This window comes from Heterodontus francisci, chromosome 5, assembly GCF_036365525.1.
Source record: "Heterodontus francisci isolate sHetFra1 chromosome 5, sHetFra1.hap1, whole genome shotgun sequence".
NCBI classification, from domain to species: Eukaryota; Metazoa; Chordata; class Chondrichthyes; order Heterodontiformes; family Heterodontidae; genus Heterodontus; species Heterodontus francisci.
This window is the reverse complement of record NC_090375.1, coordinates 27,930,925-27,946,596: the sequence shown is the minus strand read 5'-3', so window position 1 is coordinate 27,946,596 and position 15,672 is coordinate 27,930,925. Positions and strand designations below refer to the sequence as shown.

Below are 15,672 nucleotides of genomic sequence, written 5' to 3'. Positions count from 1 at the left end.
CTCCGCCATTTTCGCCACCTCCAGCGTGATGCCACTACCAGTCGCATCTTCCCCTCCCTTCCCCTGTCAGCATTCCGAAGGGATCGTTCCCTCCGCGACACCCTGGTCCACTCCTCCATTACCCCCACCACCTCGTCCCCGTCCCAGGGCACCTTCCCTTGCAATCGCAGGAGGTGTAATACCTGCCCATTTACCTCCTCTCTCCTCACTATCCCAGGCCCCAAACACTCCTTTCAGGTGAAGCAGCGATTTACTTGTACTTCTTTCAATGTAGTATACTGTATTCGCTGCTCACAGTGTGGTCTCCTCTGCATTGGGGAGACCAAGCGCAGACTGGGTGACCGCTTTGCGGAACATCTCCGCTCAGTCCGCAAGCAGGACCCTGAGCTTCCGGTTGCTTGCCATTTCAACACTCCCCCCTGCTCTCATGCTCACATCTCTGTCCTGGGATTGCTGCAGTGTTCCAGTGAACATCAACGCAAGCTCGAGGAACAGCATCTCATCTACCGATTAGGCACACTACAGCCTGCCAGACTGAACATTGAGTTCAATAATTTCAGAGCATGACAGCCCCCCACTTTACTTTCATTTTTAGTCATTTTTAGTTATTTTTTCTTCCTTTTTTTTGCATTCCTTTTTACATTTTTTGCATTTATTTAATTTCATCTTAGTTTGTTCAGTTTGCTTACCCACTGTTTTTTTCAGGTTGTTTTTCTTCAGGTTTGCACTTGCTGATGCTCTATATTCAGTATATTCACACCTAATCTGTACTAATGCTTTGTCTTTCAAAACACCATTAACATATTGTTTGCCTTTGCTCTGTGACCTTTTGGTCAGCTATGTGGCCTGATCCAATCTGCACCTTCTCCTTTGTTATCTCTTGCCCAACCCCCACCTCACTTGTTTATAATCTGTGACTTTTCTAATATTTGTCAGTTCCGAAGAAGGGTCACTGACCCGAAACGTTAACTCTGCTTCTCTTTCTACAGATGCTGCCAGACCTGCTGAGTGAATCCAGCTTTTCTTGTTTTTGTTCCTAACTTCTTGTGTTGCTACACCTTCCCTTGCCACTGCTCCACGCAGACTCTGGAGAAATCTGGGTGGCAGAAAATTGGATGCAGCATTGTGGAAGGATTTGCAGGCTTGACAAAGCCTGAGGGACTGTGACGTGTACACTCCTTCTGTGGCACCCAGATACCTACAAAACATGCCAGTAAAAGTTGGGGCTTGTCCCTTCCTGTCGAAGAATGACAGGATGAGACAATTACTAGCAAACAATCTCTTTGGCACTGAAAAGTAACTTTTACAATGTGGTGTCCCATTCCTTCAGATTTTAATTATTGTTGGTGATTTTTTTTTAAACTTTTTTATGTCTCACTTTTTATTTTGCTTCATGTGCAAGATTTGGCATTGAATTAAATATTCTAAGTAATAAAAACAGAAAGTGCTGGAAAAACTCAGCAGGTCTGGCAGCATCTGTGGAGAGAGAAACCTAGTTAACGTTTCAAGTCAGTGACCCTTCTTCAGAACTCAGAAATATTCTAAGTTTCTGGTTTAGACTTTGTGGGTGGAATTTTCCCAGGCAAGGGGAGGCAAGTTTGGGTGCATGCAGGGAGTTAAATCACCTAAAAGTGGTCGAGTCTGGATCCCGACATCCTACCCACTTCTGGGTTTCACCAGGGTAGGATTGAAGGTGAGCAGGGAACCCCTGTGCAGCTGTCGGGTAAGGTATTGAATATAATAGGCACTTAACATGTGTTTTAACCCTCAATTCTGGCTTTATCAGCCAGGGCACCTGATTCCCAACCTGTCAGGAACTCACCATGGTCAGCAAGGCAAGTGGACAGCAGGGAGTGCTTCTTCAGTGAAAATGACAAGATGGAATGGCTTTGATCAGTGAAACTGAAGAGCTCCAGCCATGCCCAGGTGAGATGCTGCTGTTGATAGCACCTCTGCTCTGAGAATGCTATCACTTCTTGACAGGTGATTGCCAATTGCTTGGAAAGCACTTCACCAACCTTGCTCTTCACTCACCTTCAGCTGCACTTCCCTGCTGCCAGCCTTCACCATGGCATGGAAGCAGTGTATGCAGCTTCACCTTGCACCTCTGATGAGGGACAAAAGAAGCAACATAACACTAACGGAGGCACCAGCTAGCTGCCTTCTCCTCAGCCACATGGCCCTCCACAGGGCAAACGGGGTGGGATCCTGCTGTAAAAATGTCAACTGGCAGAGAACTCTCTTGATATGACTGAGCACCAGTGCCTCAGATTTACATGGCAGGCCACTGCTAACATCTGCTGCCTCCTGGAACAAGCCATCCTTCCCAATGGATCAGGTGGACATGCATTGCCCATGGCCAATAAGGTGCCTATGCCGTCCCTGGAAGAGCTCACCTCACTGCAGCCCCTCATATTCCGCAGCAGGACCTCCTGGTAAGACCCTGCAGCCTCAAAAATCCAAATGCTGTTGAGCCATCGTAACCCATGCTGTAGTCAACTGCAGATCGCTTTAACTAGAAATCCTTCCTTTGACAAAATGGATGTGTCATCCTGCCCACCCTCCCTAATTCGTTGGGGAAGCTGGAGGTGGAATGCTAATGCCCTTGCTGAATTAAAGAGCCATGGCAAAGCCTGTTTCTTCACCATTTGTGTTCCTGACTTCAGTACTGGTTCATAGAATCATAGAAAGTTTATGGCACAGAAAGAGGCCACTTGACCTATCGTGTCTGCACTGGCCAAAAGATGAGCCACCCAGCCTCATCCAACCTTCCAGCATTTGGACTGTAGCCCTGCAGGTTCTACCATCTACCCTAAAGGACATTAGTGAACCAGATGGGCTTTTAACAATGGTCACCATTAGATCAGCTTTTTAATTCTACATTTTATTAATTGAATTTAAATTTCATCATCTGCTATGGTGGGATTCAAACACATGTCCCCAGAGCACTAGCCTAAGCTTCTGCATTGCTAGTCCTGTGATATTACCACTACGCCACCACCTCCCCATTTCTTGGGCTGTGTACTGTTATGACCAAGGTGGGAGGAGTGCACTCTTTTCTAGTTCCACTTCTCCACAGGTCACGACATACATTTAAATTTTTACTCAGTTACCGATACAGTCAATCATAGATTCTATTCTTTATCCCAGAATAAAATACACCAACCAGGTTTCTTTAATAAACAACAAAATTATCAGTTTATTATAAAACAAGACATAACCAGTAACGAAGCAAAGCATTAACACACAGAGTGAAATATGAAAGTTCCTTTTACCTTAGCCCCTCACACACATATACACACACACACACACACACACACTGGTTAACTGGAAAATAGAGATATTCTTTTCAGAGTTGTAACAAAACCCCCCCAAAAAGAATACTTTGGCCAAATACTTGCTAATTCTTGAAGAAAAAAGAGATTTGGAAAGATGTCAATTGTCTCTTTGTGTTTGGTGTCCTAAATATGCGTAGACGGCTGTCACTGGGCTCTTTCCAGAACAGTTCTTTTCAGGCGATGTTGAAGATCAATTTGGCAGGTTTTCCAGGCAAGATGGAGCACCAGGGGTTTCTGGCAGGCTTTTCATGAGGAATGCAGCATCAATTTCTCTGTTTCTTACACTCGCTTCAAAGAGCTTCTCAAAGAGATGGAAAAGCTGGCAGACCTTTCAAAGAGATGGAAAAGGCTGGGGTGACTGCTCTCTTGGTTGGTTTTCTCCAACTGCCTCCAAAACAGTTCACCCCAATACACTGTCCAAAACGAAACCAAAAACAATATCTGGGGCGGCACAGTGGCGCAGTGGTTAGCACCGCAGCCTCACAGCTCCAGCGACCCGGGTTCAATTCTGGGTACTGCCTGTGTGGAGTTTGCAAGTTCTCCCTGTGTCTGCGTGGGTTTTCTCCGGGTGCTCCGGTTTCCTCCCACAAGCCAAAAGACTTGCAGGTTGGTAGGTAAATTGGCCATTATAAATTGCCACTTGGATAGGTAGGTGGTAGGGAAATATAGGGACAGGTGGGGATGTGGTAGGAATATGGGATTAGTGTAGGATTAGTATAAATGGTTGATGGTCGGCACAGACTCGGTGGGCCGAAGGGCCTGTTTCAGTGCTGTATCTCTAAACTAAACATAAACATCTCAAGAGTCAAGCCTCCTGACCCCTATAAATCTTGACCTGTCACTTCTCCGTAAACATCTTCTCCAAGTCAAAAAGCCCCTGCTGGGTATTTATTTGAAGACAGGTGACTTTCAGTAAGGATTGTTTACAAACAAGTCCAAAAGACCTTCCGATGACCCAGTGGAAAAAAAATCCATGGAATCCTTTACAGTTTTCCCAAATAAAACAGTGTCCATAATTCTAAAATTCACGAGTCCTCAAAAAAACCTAACAAAAAATATAGAAGTACTGTCACATCGGTACACAGGCCCCAGATCCCCTGCAGAGGATGCAGTGCTGTTTTAGATTTCTAATTAGGACAACTTCATTGCAAAAGCCTACAGAAATTGTAGGTGTAATAAAGCCATTGTGCTGTTCATTCACCACTGACAGCAAAATCCAAGCCATTATGCTATCTAATGCACTAGAGGAAAGCCAAAGGTGAGAAAGATAAAATGCGCTAACTGCCTCTTCTTCACTATGGATGCCCAATCTCTCTACACCTCCATCCCCCACCAGGACAGTCTGAGGACACTCCGCTTTTTCCTTGAACAGAGGCCAACCAGTCCCAAACCACCACTGTCCTCCTCTGCCTGACTGAACTTGTTCTTACATTGACCAACTTCTCCTTCAACTCCACTCACTTCCTTCAAATAAAAGGTGTTACCATGGGTACCCACCTAGTTATGCCTGTCTTTTTGTGGGTTATGTGGAACATTCCTTGTTCCAGTCCTATTCAGGCCCCCTCCCTCACCTCTTTTTCCAGTACACTGATGACTGTTTCTGTGCTGCTTCCTGCTCCCGCCCCGAACTGGAAAACTTCATCAAATTTCCTTCCAATTTCCACCCTTCTCTTACCTTTACATGGTCTATCTCTGAGACTTCCCTTCCCTTCCTCGAAGAGCACACCTCATCTTTCGATTGGGCACTCTACAGCTTGTGGACTCAACATTGAGTACAACAATTTCAGAGCATGACTGACCTTTCTTATTTCTTTTTTCAATTATTTTATTTTATTTTTTAACCATGTGCCTGTTTTTCATGTTGTGCTTTGGACAGAGTTGCTCATTATTCTGCCATTAATACTCTCTCTGGACTAATGCTTTGTCTTTCACCACAATCATTAACACTCACTTTGCCTTTGTCCCATGAGACATCATTTTTATTTAATCTCTCCTATCCTTTGCCCTGTCACACGTCTTCTGTTTTGTTCTCTTTCCCACCCGCTTCACTAGCATAAAACTTAATACTTTCTTTACCTTTGCCAGTTCGGATGAAAGGTCACAGACCTGAAACGTTAATTCTGCTTCTCTCTCCACAGATATTGCCTGACCTGCTGAGTATTTCCAGCACTTTCTGTTTATATTTCAGCATCTGTAGTATTTTGCTTTTATGAAAAAAGGAAAGGGATTAGGACTTTCAGCTTTTACTAGCCCTAAAGTGAAAACTTTTAGTTGTATTAGAATGCCACCTGTACAGATTCATATATTGTGTCAGGTACCCAACCTCTGCTATTTTTGTTTTTAAAACTTTGCATTGTATTCTATTCAATATGAACGGACCTATTAAATGACAGCAACACTTTGCAACGTTTGCAGTCTACTCTTTGCACTGCGTGTTGTGTGTGTGGTGGGTGGGGGGTAGAAGACTACGCATGCGCCCCGGGTCCGGCAGGCGCCGGTCTTGCGCAGGCGGTGTCGTGCTGATAGAAGCGGCGCGATGAAAGGCGGCGTGAAGAGCGGTGACGGTGGGGCCGTGGTACAGCATTTGGTGTTCACTGCCAGTGCGGGGGATGCCGATCCTCAGTTCAGGCCGGTGTTGTTTGTGGGACAGCTGCCAAATCTGCAAAAGCTCACTTGGACCCAAGTGAGGGGGAAGCTGGAGCCCCGGGTGAGCCAAGAGGTGAGTAATTCCAAAATGGTCGCCTTGGCTCGGGAGGAGGAGGCCGCCATTCAGCCCCTCTACTGGCCTGCTAGACAGCCCATGTCAGGTTGCAGTGGCCTGGTACTGGCAAGAGTAAAGCAGTTTAAAACTGTCTTTGGGCCTCATTCTACACTTTGATTATAAATTCCTCGTCCTTGTTTTCAAATCCCTCTATGTGTTCCCCCCTCCCTATCTCTGTAATCTCCTCCAAGCCCACAACCCTCCGAGATATCTTCACTCCTCTATTTCTGGCCTCTTACACAATGTGATTTTAATCTCTCCAGCATTGGTGGCTGTGACTTCAGCTGTCTGGGCCCTAAGCTCTGGAATTCCCTTCCTAAACCTTTCTGCCTTTCTTCACTTTTCTCGTTTAATACGCTGCTTAAAACCTACTTCTTTGACTGAGTTTTGGTCACCTGACTTATCTCCTTATGTAACTCGGTGTCAAATTTGTTTAACAATGCTCCTGTGAAGCACTTTGGAATGTTTTACCATGTTAACTGTGCTATATAAGTTAACTTTAACTCCTACAATGAACTGCCCTCCTCGAATTGTGCAGCTCTCTCTCCATCCTGCTCCCTGTAAAGGCTGCATGAGCTGGTTTGCTGAAAAGCTCTCTCTTGAATGTTTCTAAACCCATAAGCTTCCTGGTCATCAACATTTCTATTCCCCTCTCGCTTTTTACATTGCTAAGGGAAGCAGTGTTTACAAAGAACAGACCATTGGAGAGAATGCTAAATATTATAATTAGTGAGTGTCAACTGTAGGATTTGAGCCAATATACGGTTACTGAAACCGGTTGCTATAAAACTGGTTGCCCCTGTTTAATTGTGTTTGTATTGCTATGGCCCTTTCTTTCCTTCCTTGTGGATCCCACTGAGTTCTGTGCATTTGAAGTGATTTATAACTTTAACCCCTTATAGGGACTGAATCAAATCAGGAGTACATCCCTATAAATCTCCTTTAATCAAGTTCAAACCAGACAAATTCTCAGACACTTATTTGGCTCCAAAGGATTATACTAGCTTTCCCTCAAAGAAAGAAAACCAACAGAGAATATTACCATCTTTCGGGTAGCTATTTTTAATATTTACGGTTAAGTTGTAAATATCCCAGATATTATAAGGATCTAGGAAACTCTCTTCAATACGTATCACTCCACTTACACAGAGAGGGGGTTCTTGTAGTTGTACGCAGAATACTACATGAGATGATTTATTAACTTTTAAAGATTTATTAAAGAATTTAACATGCAATAAACTTAAGTGGATAAGTCATAGTCATAGTCGTACAGCATAGAAACAGGCCCTTCGGCCCACCGTGTCCATGCCGACCATAATGCCTAGCTATACACACTATATCACAATATCAAATATTACTGAGAGATGTAACATGTATTCTTATTTCTAACATAGAATCCAAAAGTTTAACCCTGCTAATGTTAAAGCAAAATTATCTTAGAATATCCAGAATATCTATCAAAATTTAAAGTAAACTTTTATCTTAAATCCCACAAGCAAAGCATGGGCTGAGAAGTGTTGTTTGAGGATACAACACCCCTAAACTTTGCTTTCAAAACCTCTCATTTTTATACCATTTCTAAGGTGTCATCTGACTTCCAGCATTTATGTAACCTTTGTGTGTTCCTTTTAAAATCCATATCTTTAATTACCATTTCCACTTAATGTTTTACTGGAATTTGAAGTTGTGAGCTTTTATCTGGTCAAAATGTTTATAATTTGTATTTTCTTGACCTCTTGTTCCTCTGAGTCCATTTTCTATAATTCCAAAGACTTATGACTCTTTGAGAGAAAAAATTTCTCCTCATCTCTGTCTTAAATGGGCGACCCTTTATTTTTAAATAGTGACCCCCTAGTTCTAGATTCTCCCACAAGGGCAAACATCCTTTCCACATCCATCCTATCAAGACCCCTCTGAATCTTGTATGTTTCAGTCAGGTCACCTTTTACTCTTATAAATACCAATGGATATGGGCCTAGCCTGTCGAACCTTTCCTTATAAGACTACCCGCCCATTCCAGGTATTAGTCTAGTAAACCTTCTCTGAACTGCTTCAAACACATTTACATCCTTCCTTTAGATTAGGAGACCGGTACTGTACACTACTCCAGATGTGGTCTCACCAATGCCCTGTATAACCGAAGCATAACCTCCCTACTTCAGTATTCAATTCCCTCACAATAAATAATAACATTCTGTTAGCTTACCTAATTACTTGCTGAACCTGCATACTAACCTTTTGTGATTCATGCACGAGGACACCCAGATCCCTCTGCAACTCGGAGCTCTGCAATCTCTCACCATTTAGATAATATGCTTTTTTATTTTTCCTGCCAAAATGGACAATTTCACATTTTCCCACATTATACTCCATTTGCTAGATCTTTGCCCACTCACTTAACCTACCTATATCCATTTGTTGCCTCCTTATGTCCTCTTCATAACTTAACTTTCCTACCTATCTTTGTGTCATCAGCAAATTTAGCAACCAAGTCATTTATATAAATTGTAAAAAGTTGGGGCCCTAGCACTGATCCTTGTGGCACACCACTCATTACATCTTGCCAACCAGAAAATGACCCATTTATGCCTACTCTCTGTTTCCTGTTAGCTAGCCAATCTTCTATCCATGCCAATATGTTACCCCCTACACCATGAGCTTTTATTTTCTGCAATAACCATTGATGTGGCACCTTATCGAATACCTTCTGGAAATCTAAGCACAGTATGTCCACAACACATGTTTTATTTTTTATTTTATTTTATTTTTATTTAGAGATACAGCACTGAAACAGGCCCTTCAGCCCACCGAGTCTGTGCCGACCAACAACCACCCATTTATACTAATCCTACATTAACCCCATATTCCCTACCATTCTCCTACCACCTACCTACACTAGGGGCAATTTACAATGGCCAATTTACCTATCAGCCTGCATGTCTTTGGCTGTGGGAGGAAACCGGAGCACCCGGCGGAAACCCACGCGGTCACAGGGAGAACTTGCAAACTCCACACAGGCAGTACCCAGAACTGAACCCAGGTCACTGGAGCTGTGAGGCTGCAGTGCTAACCACTGCGCCACTGTACCGCCCTGTTACTTCAAAGAACTCCAATAAATTGGTTAAATATGATTTCCCTTTCACAAAACCATGTTGACTCTGCCTGATTACCTTGAATTTTTCTAAGTGCCCTGCTATAATGTCTTTCATAATAACTGCTAATATTTTCCCTATGACAGATTGTAAGCTAACTGGCTTGCAGTTTCCTGCTTTCTGTCTCCATCCCTTATTGAATAAAGGAGTTACATTGGCTATTTTTCTATCTAATGGAACCTTCCCCAAATCTTGGGAATTTTGGAAAATTAAAACCAACGCAGCAACTATCCCACTAGCCACTTCTGTTAAGATCCTAGGATAACGTCCATCAGGACCTGGAGACATGTTAGCCTGTAGCTCCAACAATTTGCTCAGTGCCACTTCCCTGGTGATTGTAATTTTCTTCAGTTCCTCCCTCCCTTCCATTTCCTGATTTGTAGCTATTTCTAGGATGTTACTTGTATCCTCTATAGTGAAGACTGATGCAAAATACCTGTCCAATTCATCTGCCTTCTCCTTATTTTCCCTTATTAATTCCATATCCTTTGATCCCATTAGCCCTGAGGACTATATCTAACTCTTCATTGAATATATTGAATGATTTGGCCTCAACTGCTTTCCGTGGTAGAGAATTCCACAGGTTCACTGCTCTCGGTGAAGAAATCTGTTCTCATCTCAGTCCTAAATGGCTTACCCCTTATCCTTAGACTGTGACCCCTGGTCCTGGACTTCCCCACCATCGGGAACATCCTTCCTGCATCTAGTCTGTCCTGTCCTGTTAGAATGTTGTAGGTTTCTATGAGATCCCCTCTCATTCTTCCAAACTCTAGCGAATACAAGCCTAAGCGACCCAATCTGTCTTCATTCGTCAGTCCTGCTATCCCAGGAATCAGTCTGGTGAACCTTCGCTGCACTCCCTCCATAGCAAGAACGTCCTTCCTCAGATAAGGAGACCAAAAATGCGCGCACTACTCCAGAAGCGGTCTCACCAAGGCCTTGTATAATTGCAGCAAGACATCATTGCTCCTGTACTCGAATCCTCTCGCTATGAAGGCCAACACGCAATTTGCCGCCTTAACTGTCTGCTGCACCTACATTCTTACTTTCAGCGACTGGTGCACAAGGACACCCAGGTCTCGCTTCACCTCCCCCTTTCCCAATCTGTCGCCGTTCAGATAATCTGTCTTTCTGTTTTTGTCATCAAAGTGGATAACCTCACATTTATCCACATTATACTGCATCTGCCATGTAATTGCCCACTCACGCAACCTGTCCAAATCACACTGGAGCTTCTCTATATCCTCCTCTCAGCTCATGCTCCCATCCAGCTTTGTGTCGTCTGCAAACTTGGATATATTACATTTAATTCCCTCATCTATATCATTAATATATATTGTGAATAGCTGGGGTCCTAGCACTGATCCCTGCAGTACTCCACTAGTCACTGCCTGCCATTCGGAAAACGACCTGTTTATATTCCTAATGTTTGTTTCCTGTCTGCCAACCAGTTCTCTGTCCATGTCAGTACCTTACCCCCAATCCCATATGCTTTAATTTTGCACTCTAATCTCTTATGTGGTACCTTATCGAAAGCCTTCTGAAAGTCAAAATGCACCACATCCACTGGTTCTCCCTTATCTATTCTACTAGTTACCTCCTCAAAAAATTCCAGTAGATTTGTCAAACATGATTTCCCTTTCGTAAATCCATGTTGACTAAGTCCGATCCTGTCATTGTTTTCCAAGTGCTCTGCTAATACATCTTTTATACTCTAGCATTTCCCTCACTACTGATGTCAGGCTAACCGGTCTATAATTCCCTGCTTTTTCTCTTACTATTTGTTATATTTCTAGCTAGCTTTCTCTCATACTCTGGTTTTTCCTCCCTTATCAATCTTTTAGTCATTCTTTGCTGTTTTTTATATTCTGTCCAATCTTCTGACCTTCCCATCTTTGCGCAATTATACACTTTTGCTTTAAATGTGATACTATCTTTAACTTATTTAGTTAACCACATATGGTGGGTCCTCCCCTTGGAATTTTTCTTTCTCAGTGCAATGTATCTGTTCTGTGCATTCTGAAATCTGTCCTTAAATTTATACCACTGCATCTCTATTGACCAATCCCTTAACCTAATTTGCCAGTTTACTTTAGCTAGCTCTGCTTTCATGCCTTCATAATTGCCCTTGGACCCATTCTTCTCTCCCTCAAACTGAACGTCAAATATAATCTTATTATGATCGCTGGTACCTAAGGGCGCCTTCACAATGAGGTCATCAATTAATCCTATCTCGCTGCCCAATTCCAGGTCTAGTGTAGCCTGCTCTCTAGTTAGCTCCAGAACATGCTGTTCTAAGAAACTATTCCGAAAGCATTCTATGAACTCCTCATCCAAGCTACCTTCGTCCATCTGATTTTTCCAAACTATATGTAGATTACAATCTCCCATTGCCGTACTTTCTGATAAGCTCCCATTATTTCTTGCTTTATACTCTGTCCTACCACGTGGTTACTATTATGGGGCTTGTGCACCATTCCCATGAGTGACTTCTTACCGTTATCATTTCTTATCTCTACCCAAACCACTTCTACATCCTGGTTTCCTGAACTTGGATCATCCTTCCCTAAGGTGCTAATACCATCATTAATTAACAAAGCCCCGGCTCCACCTTTTCCAAGCTTCCTGTCCTTCCTAAATGTCATGTACCCTTCAATATTCAGGTCCCAATCTGTCAATCTGCAACCATGTCTCTGTAATGGCTATCAGATCGTACTTATTTATTTCTATTTGCGCTATCAGTTCAGCTGTTTTGTTTCAAATGCAATATGCATTCGGATACAGAGCCTTTAGTTTAGTCCTTTTATTATTTTTGTAAGATCTTTTGGGCCAACCAGCAAGAAGATCACCCCCCTCAAGTCTATATCAGGGGAAACGATCACTGACCAACGCAAGCAAATGGACCGCTGGGTGGAGCACTACCTAGAACTGTACTCCAGGGAAAATGTTGTCACTGATACCGCCCTCAATGCAGCCCAGTCTCTGCCAGTCATGGATGAGCTGGACGAACAGCCAACAAAATTGGAACTCGGTGATGCCATTGATTCTCTAGGCAGCGGAAAAGCCCCTGGGAAGGACAGCATTGCCCCTGAAATAATCAAGAGTGCCAAGCCTGCTATACTTTCAGCACTGTACGAACTGCTTTGCCCGTGCTGGGACGAGGGAGCAGTACCACAGGACATGTACGATGCCAATATCATCACCCTCTATAAGAACAAGGGTGACCGCGGCGACTGCAGCGACTACCGTGGAATCTCCCTGTCCAGCATAGTGGGAAAATGTCTACGCTCGAGTCGTTTTAAACAGACTCCAGAAGCTGGCTGAGCGTGTCTACCCTGAGGCACAGTGTGGCTTTCGAGCAGAGCGATCCACCATTGACATGCTGTTCTCCCTTCGCCAGCTACAGGAGAAATGCCGCGAACAACAGATGCCCCTCTACGTTGCTTTCATAGATCTCACCAAAGTCTTTGACCTCGTCAGCAGACGTGGTCTCTTTAGACTACTAGCAAAGATCGGATGTCCATCAAAGCTACTAAGTATCCTCACCTCATTCCATGACCATATGAAAGGCACGATTCAGCATAGCGGTGCCTCATCAGATCCCTTTCCTATCCTGTGTGGTGTGAAACAAGGCTGTGTTCTCGCCCCTACACTGTTTGGGATCTTCTCACTGCTGCTCTCGTATGCGTTCAAGTCTTCAGAAGAAGGACTTTTCCTCCACACAAGATCAGGTGGCAGGTTGTTCAACTTTGCCCCGTGTTAGACCAAAGTACGGAAGGTCCTCATCAGGGAACTCCTCTTTGCTGACGATGCTGCGTTAATATTCCACACAGAAGTGTGTCTGCAGGAACTCATTGACAGGATTACAGCTGCCTGCAATGAATTTGGCCTAACCATCAGCCTCAAGAAAACGAACATCATGGGACAGGATGTCAGAAACTCTCCATCTACCAATATCGGCGACCACGCTTTGGAAGTGGTTCAAGAGTTTGCCTACCTAGGCTCAACTATCACCAGTAACCTGTCTCTTGATGCAGAAATCAACTTGTGCATGGGAAAGGCGTCCGTTGCTATGTCCAGACTGGCCAAGAGGGTGTGGGGAAATGGTGCACAGACACAGAACACAAAGGTCCGAGTGTTTCAAGCCTGTGTCCTCAGTACCTTGTTCTGCAGCAGCGAGGCCTGGACAACATATGCCAGCCAAGACCGGCGTCTCAACTGATTCCATCCTCTCTGCCTCCGGAGAATCCTTGGCATCAGGTGGCAGGACCGTATCTTTAACGCAGAAGTCCTCGAGGCGGCCAACATCCCCAGCATATACACCCTACTGAGCCAGCGGTACTTGAGATGGCTTGGCCATGTGAGCCGCATGGAAGATGGCAGGATCCCAAGGACACATTGTACAGCGAGCTCGTCACTGGTATCAGACCCACCGGCCGTCCATGTCTCCACTTTAAAGACGTCTGCAAACGCGACATGAAGTCCTGTGACATTGACCACAAGTCGTGGGTGTCAGTTGCCAGTGATCGCCAGAGCTGGCGGACAGACATAAAGGCGGGGCTAAAGAATGGAGAGTCGAAGAGACTTGGCAGTTGGCAGGAAAAAAGACAGAAGTGCAAGGAGAGAGCCAACTGTGTAAAAGCCTCGACAACCAATTTTAGCTGCAGTGCCTGTGGAAGAGTCTGTCACTCTAGAATTGGCCATTATAGCCACTCCAGGTGCTGCTCCACAAACCACTGGCCACTTCTAGGTGCTTACCCATTGTCTCTCGAGACAAGGAGGCCAAAGAAGAAGCCTTTACTGCTGATATAATCTTAGATTTGTGTGCTCTGTCCCTTCCTGTCACGGTCTGTTTATCATTTCCCATATTAATACCTTTCTCTCTTGCCTTGTTTCTACTTGTTGATTTACCACATCTTCCCAAATTTGATCCCTTGCCCCCCCCCCCCTCCCACTATTCAGTTTTAAACCCTCTCTACCTCCCTAGTTATGTAGCTCGCTAGAACACCAGCCCCAGTATGGTTCAGGAGTAGACCATCCCAATGGTACAGCCCCCACTTTCCAGCTGTACTGGTGCCAGTGCCCCACGAATTGGAACCCACTTTTACCAGTCCTTGAGCCACGCACTCATTTCTCTAATCTTATTTGCCTTATTCCAATGCCTCAGGTAATAATCCAGTGATTATTACCTTTTGAGGTTCAGTTTCTTAATTTGGTGCTTAGCTCCTCATACGGACAATGCAGAACTTCCTTCCTTGTCCTGTCTATGTCGTTGGTACCCACATGGATCACGCTTCAATGTAGTGCTTCACTTGATATCCATAAACACATGTTGCAGCAGGGATTGTTGGATAACCGTTGTAAGGAAGGAGCTGAGGCTATCTTTTCCCAGCGCTGCCGTCATCACCACAGTTTAGCGGCTCTGTGGCCGTTTGTAATGCCTCAGCTGCAACTATGGCTGTGAATAGCTAACTTGACACACTGAAGCAGGAATCCTTATGGTTTGTTTTGCTGTGCACTACATTATGTAGCATGTTTATCCACTGATACAAGGGAGATATTTAGCATTACTTAAGAATATTTTTTTTAAATGATTATAAATGACAAGATTTTCTCATTCAAGTTTTTTAGGTCATTTCAAATAAAACTTGGATGCATGCACTTTCCTATTGAATGTAACTTGCCCACTCTGTAAACTGCTGCAACTCCTGATGCTGAACACACTGTTACTGTTGTACTGTTTCTATGTGCCCATTGCGTATATCATTGTGCTGTATTTTTTTTTCCTGCGAAGTTCCAAATCTGCACTGCTGTAACACCCTGTTTGTCATTCAGGTCTGGCAGGCTGCACTGAGCACTTTAAATCCAAATCCAATAGACACTTGTTCGCTCTGGCTCAATTATGCTGTTGTTGCAGCGCTTCCATCCAAAGTCAGCCGCCACAACAGCCCTTCTTCAGCTCACTTTCTCACACGACTGATTCGCAACTGCTCATCTGGAAAAACTAAACAGTGTGTTGTGGTGAGTGATCAACTAGGCTCTTGTTCATTTACAATAAAACTTTGATCCAATGTATGTACGTTCTTCATGATTTTCCTTTGCAGCCGTTTTTGTTTCCGGAGCTCCAATTTTAAGTTTCTCTAATTTATCATGATATTCAATATTATCAACCATCAATTCAATGCATCCCTTTAACTGATGCCTTCCCTTATAATAATTTTGTCATTTTCAAAAGGAATTGACAAGAAAAGTAATGTATAAAAGCTTTGTAAATTTTTTTATATTCTTTCAAGGGATGTGGGCATCGCTGGCTAGGCCAGCATTTATTGCCCACCTCTTTGCTTTTGCCCTTGGAAGGTCTAATGCAGGTGGGAGGTATACAGTAAATGGCAGAACCCTTAGGAGTATTGACAGGCAGAGA

At 44.0% G+C, this 15,672-nt stretch overlaps 1 protein-coding gene across 1 annotated transcript in view; it reads left to right on the top strand.

Annotated features, from left to right (window-relative positions):
* The first annotated feature begins 5,820 nt into the window (after positions 1 to 5,820).
* The window catches only part of LOC137369781 (probable aminopeptidase NPEPL1), a 53,125-nt gene continuing 43,273 nt past the window's right edge, over positions 5,821 to 15,672 (top strand). Inside the window, exons 1-2 of the mRNA XM_068031237.1 lie at positions 5,821 to 6,057; positions 15,087 to 15,272. Coding sequence (XP_067887338.1) covers positions 5,875 to 6,057; positions 15,087 to 15,272 — 369 coding nt within the window. The 5' untranslated portion in view covers positions 5,821 to 5,874. The remainder of the gene's footprint in view (positions 6,058 to 15,086; positions 15,273 to 15,672) is intronic.